The sequence below is a fragment of the Corythoichthys intestinalis genome, chromosome 2 (genome assembly GCF_030265065.1).
Source record: "Corythoichthys intestinalis isolate RoL2023-P3 chromosome 2, ASM3026506v1, whole genome shotgun sequence".
Taxonomy (NCBI): Eukaryota; Metazoa; Chordata; class Actinopteri; order Syngnathiformes; family Syngnathidae; genus Corythoichthys; species Corythoichthys intestinalis.
The window spans coordinates 49,518,457-49,524,456 of record NC_080396.1 but is presented as its reverse complement, the minus strand read 5'-3'; the positions used below and the strand labels follow the sequence as shown (position 1 = coordinate 49,524,456).

General features: G+C 41.9%; 1 protein-coding gene across 2 annotated transcripts in view; it reads left to right on the top strand.

Annotated features, from left to right (window-relative positions):
• The window catches only part of fgd1 (FYVE, RhoGEF and PH domain containing 1), a 28,964-nt gene continuing 22,964 nt past the window's right edge, over positions 1-6,000 (top strand). The window contains exon 1 of one of the 2 annotated variants that reach the window (XM_057829720.1): positions 1-423. In XM_057829720.1, the coding sequence (XP_057685703.1) occupies positions 273-423 (151 nt within the window). In that variant the 5' untranslated portion in view covers positions 1-272. Of the gene's footprint in view, positions 424-4,831; positions 5,163-6,000 lie in introns of those variants that run through there. The other variant, XM_057829721.1, reaches the window with a different exon arrangement.

Sequence of the window (6,000 nt, the reverse complement as noted above, 5' to 3'; positions counted from 1 at the left end):
TCCCATTTTCACACAAAAGGCTAGAAGTGGACCAGCAAGAACGCCAATGTCCATCAGGACGTGTGTGTGTATTAATTAGGTGTAGGCGTGAGGAATCAAAGAATGAATTAGGAGCGTCGCTGAGTCGGCAGACAGCTGCTGAGTCTGCACTTTGGTGGCGTGGCGAGCATGTGGAAGAGGTGGATGCCAGGAGAAGATGCAAGTGAGCGGGAGGACGACGAGGGCGGGAGAAGCGGCGGGACGCTCCCGACCCAGCATTGAGCCTTGAACCCATGAACCGGACTAGTAGCGCCCTGCTCGGCCTCCCCCCTCCTTCCTCTCCTCCTCCTCCCCCTCCTCCTCATCCTACTTCGTCTTTCTCAAGTCACTTCAGCACCATGAGGTTCTCCTATCACCTCAGCAACAGCGCTGCTAGCAGGACAGGTGAGTAACTACAACAACGACCGATGGCTGGGTAAACTTTTGTGCTTAAGGGCAAATTGGATGTTTTGTTTTGTTTTTTTTCCCCACAGACTGAAGGACATTTGTTCACTCAAAGAGTAAAGCTGTTCAAAATTGTATGCGAAATTGTTTATTATTTACCATAAAATCATTGTTTAATCTGGCAGCTGTTGGCTAATGGTTAGCACATTGGTCTCGCAGTACATTAAGAGAGAATCAGTTCTTGGTGTTCTGATGTCACAGTGATGCCATAGTCCTCCCACACTCCCCTCTCCATCCTCCAATATACTTAGCCCCACTTCCTCTAATTCCCAACATGCAGTGGGCCACACGTGAGAGCTAAAAATAGATTCAGCTGCTTGGCACAAGCACATACGCACACACACACACTAATGTGGCAGTGAATAAGTGACCCAGTGACCTAGAGAGAGACAGAAGTACACACACAGACTCTCACACACACGCGCGCGCACCAAATTAATGGATGTGCTTGTGTGTCCGTGGGTTGGGATGCAAGGTCAAAGTTCAAGCTAGCCAGTAGATGATAAGGATGGGTTTTTTTTTCCTTCAAAATTTGTGGTTGTGTTCAGCTGTGCTTGTTTTTCAGATATGAACCTGGAAGGCCGGGAAGGGCTAGTGCTAATTTAATGGCTCTCCTCTCTTTATCACTTCCTGCTGCATGTTTGCTACCGTGTATGTGTGTGTTGGCGTGAGGGTGTTATTGAAGGCTGTGACAGCGAACATCTGGGATATGTTTATTTTGATCACCGACGCGTCACCACATAGATGTTGGGCTTATGTTAGACTTAACAAATGTTTGTTTGTTTATACAGGCATAGATTTATTAAATATGATGGTACTTTTCGGGCCTTATCGTGGACAACCCATTTGATTTCTTTTACAACACACTGAAGAACAACTGGACCTGTTGACTTTAGCAATGTGGTGATCGAATCCAAGAACTTTGATCACCTCTGAAGTCCTATACAGTATAGAAGTTTTAGACCCATAAAACTTAAAGAATATTCTAAAAAAGCTACAATTACAACTCTGTAGTGGACTATCAGAACCTCCTTGAGCACAACTACCAACTTCCATAGGACATCCGAAGAACTCCTAAAACCTATATAACAACGATTATCACGCCATAGTGAACTATTGAACACTTTTTTTTATTACCATGAGAACTATAAAGCGGAAAACACTCAGGTGACTTGAATTTGATTTGGCCAAATTTCAAAATTGTCCTATATGCATGCGTGATACATCATTGGAAAGCTTAAAATGTCAATTTTCTGTGGGAAGAAAAATTTTGAACAGGACGGCATTTTGAAAAAAACATTTTTTTTTAAACAACAAAACCCTAAAACCTTATCTGGAGGTAAAAGCACGCGAGAGCAGAATTAAAGATGTCACGATTTTAACGAGATATTATCGCGTACTTACCTCTTTTCAATCCAAAAACTCCATGTAGCATGTATCACCGAGTGTCAAGACAGAGCTGTGAATGGCCAGAGCCGTATTTTATGGGGATTTCATGGGTGAAACATGATCATATAACAATGGTCGAAATGTAGAAATTGCAGACACCAAGGAGTGGTCGAGATTTTCTTTTTTATATATTTACCTTTTAAACATTTTTTTCCCCATTTTTCTTTGTTTGGATCAATTATTTATCATCTAACATATAGGGGGAAATGCGACAGTAACAAAAAAATACAATGAAGCGATAGTTATGAGGAAGATATCCGTGACTTTTTTACAGACACTTTTCATTGTGACGTAATTTGTTTAAAAGTTTAAAATATGCGAGTGAATAGATTTTTTGTCTTTTTTGTTTGTTTGTTTTTTGTGTTTTTTTTTTTTACGAAATATCAGACATCAATTAATGATTCAAAGCTAAAAATGACAGATGTTTTGAATAATAAGTATAATTATCTTGTTTTTATGGATGGGTTGAAACAAAAGTGGTTGCGCGACGTCTGTAAACGGGGGTTTCCAGGGTAAAAGGGACAAATTAAAAATACTGCCATAAATCTGCTATTGCAGCATATAGACATATTGTTCTATCAAACACAACAGTTCCTTTGGCTTAAAATACAGCAGTTTATTTTAAATAGGGGTGCGAAAGCAGAAACTGCTTTTTCAGCCTTGTCTGTGTTTTCCGCCATATGTAAAAGTTTTAGACACATAAAGCCTATAGAACTTTCTTGAAAGCCTTAATATTAACCCTGCAGTGGGTTGCCAGAACCAAAATTTATACCTACACAAAAAGGGCTTGTAGAATGTACATTACTCTACTGATTGCTACATTCCTGTGCCAGTACGCCACACAAATTTGTAGAGAAGTAGGGGAACCTCCTTCAATCGTTACTTGAACCTTCTGCAGAACGTCTCTGCAGAACGTATAGGATCCTGCTAATGCAAGTTGGTTCTCTACTTTTTAGTAGAGTACCAGAACATCCTTCATCACTAACATTTAACCTCCTCAAAGGCTTTCCTCTTTCACAACCAGAAACCAGGTAGCAGTTGTTACCTAATTGTTGTTGTTGTTACCTTGTTACCTAGTTGTTACCTAATCTCTTTTTGAGTTTTCTTCCTAGTATTTTGTCCTAGGGGTGAACCAGTTTTTGTCAGAGGGGGTTCCTGGTTTTGAAAAGAAATAATGTGTTATTTTTAGATAAAATCCTTCTGAGTTTCTCAGAAAAAAAAGTGCCACGTATTAGACCACTACATTCAGTTTTCAAGTTTGGTTGTTGTAGCTTTCGTTTATTGGCGGATTTGTAAAGCACCAGTTTGGACACCGCATGTAGTAAAAGTCTGCCTGATGTGAGTCTTTCTGTTATGTACTGTATTCTTTGGTGGATATATCCTCTTCTCTATCTTTGAGTCTTCTGATAACTTCCAGCTTGTGTTTCAGTGGGCGATAGGAGTCAAAGAAAATGTACTGGTATCCTGTAAAATTAAAGTTTCGATCCTTCCCTGTGCATATCTTGCAGTCTAAAAGCAACTACAAAACAAATCAAATTTATTTATATAGCCCTTTACAAAAACCTGAGTGGTCCTCAAAGTGCCTTACAATAAATGAAACTATAGAATATGATTTTTTTAAAAAGGCAGGAAACTACTTTACAATAAAACTGAGAAAAAAACAACAACAATGCATCATGCTAAAAGATCCTCTTTTAATGTCTTACAGAGTAAAATGTTCACAGAGTTGATGTGTTCTGAAGAGAAATCTACACAGGGTTTGATTCTTAACCAGACAGCATACTTGAACCAATGGCTGAGCATAGTTCCTCTGAAAGAATGAAGTGCTATTATTTCCACTACTTCCATGTCCATATTAGTCCCTATGTGCAGAATCAGTAAGCCTTCAGAGCAGGTCTATGAAGTTATGGATGTGGTTGAGAAGTACACCAGTAGTTGACCAGGTATTTTGCATTGTTTTAGACAGGTGAGTCACTGCAGCTGATTGTTATCAAAGATGCTCCTTCCTTGCGAGTTGTAGGAAAGTTGCAAATTTCCTTGGTTGTGATTAGAAGATTAGATTGTCCCACATCAAGAACCTTAAATGACCACTACAACATTCATTAGAAGATAGATCTGTAGATCTCTCGAACCCTCTCAGTTCCCACAATATTTGCCATAGATCACCATGTATACTGTAGATCAGGGGTGTCCAAATGTCATCAAGGGCCACTGTGGGTCTTGGTTTTTGTTCCTACCAATTGAGCACAGATAGTTCAACCAATTAAGTTTCTTCTAAAACAAACAGCACCTGACTGCAATCAACTGATTACACTTGTAAAACACCAGATTGGTAAAAAGTGTCGCATTGTTTTGTTGGAGTGAAATGCATGCAGCACCCACTGCAGCCCTATATGTGGAACAGTTAGGATTCTGCCGTTTATAATAATAGACACAAATTTTAAGCACTAATCAAAAAATACCATGTAAGAGCATAAATTCCCATCATGCAGGCATATTTCTCACATTGCCCTCTTCGGATCACCTGTTGTCAAGGTTACAGTCTGTCGAGTTTGAAAGTTATGAACTTCAGTTCTCTCTTGCGTCAGTTGCAATGATAATTTAACATCAACAGCCGTTTGCTTCACCCAGAAGTTTCGCTGATGTACAGGCAAGGCTGCAGTCACATGATTCGGCTGTCACGCACGCTCTCGTTGAATTTCATCTCGTTGTCAAGGAAACCAAAAATGAAGGGAGAGGGGAAGCAGGAACAGACACACCCACCCCCTCCACAGGTCTGTTAGGCTTTCTTGCTATTGCACCGCCCGCTTCCTGTCAATCCACGGGATTAAATCAAGAGTGTCTAACCTACATTGAAGCAGCAGTCTCTCTCTCTCTCTCTCTCTCTCTCTCTCTCTCTCTCTCTCTCTCTCTCTCTCTCTCTCTCTCTCTCTCTCTCTCTCTCTCTCTCTCTCTCTCTCTTACTCTCTCTCTCTCTCTCTCTCTCTCTCTCTCTCTCTCTCTCTCTCTCTCGCTGCGGTTTGCGCGCGCGCGACCCGATCGAGGAGCCGGTTCCTCCGTCTTCACTTTTCCCTCATTTTTCTTCTTTTTATCGTCTTCTTTTTATTTCTTCTTCTGCTTCGTGTATGTGGACCGGGTGAGCCGCGGTCTGCCATCGTCAACATCGTTGTTCATGAGCGGCCTAGTGCTGTGTTGTGCGATGTACATGGACAGAAGCAGCCTTGGCAGGGGTGAGCGCGCACATCCGCACACACACATTAAGCTGCATTGACGCGCGCGTGCATGTCGATTGTCACATCGGGCGCAGGAGACGGTGAAAAAAATCGCATCTGCACGTGCACGCGCTGACCGACATCTCGCCGCAGTGAATGTAGGCTAGTGTGGCGCGCGTGCACATCACTGCGTCTCATGCCAGCAGATGTGCTGCTTGTTGTAGCGTGCACGCGCGTGCCGCGGATCGATTCCGTCGCCAATCCGCAGTTGGTGTGTGTGCGAGCGCGCGTCCTTGCAAGATTTTAGTCGTCCTTCGATAATGGTGGCGGTGAGACCTTCATCTCCCATATGCAGACACACCCCCTCTCTCGCAATCGCGGCCACGAGCACAGGTTCATGTGTGTGCACGTTCGAGCCAGGCTCAGTAACGTCAAAACCAACAATGACCTCTACAGTCGTCACAACAATGTCAACCGAAATCAGAACCTGATGACGTGATTTAACATCACCTCAATAATGTGTCAGAACACTCTTAATGCCAGAACGCATCGATCATGATCAGAAGCTGCTGTCCAACGTCTGGATCTGTAATATCATGAAACCTTCTCCATGAACACGTTCAAGAACTTGTAGTGGCCTAAAAGAACCTATGTGATCATCATTAGAACTTTGGAGTAACTAGACCTTGCATTGTAAAAAAAAAATTTTTTAAAAACGAAAAAGAATTTACGGTAAAATACAGGCAACTGAGGTAGCCAGAAGGAAACTGTATGAAAATATGTAATCTATAGACCGGCCCACTTTATGTCATGACTGATTGAAATATCATAATAATAATCGTGCTGTCAAGTGAAA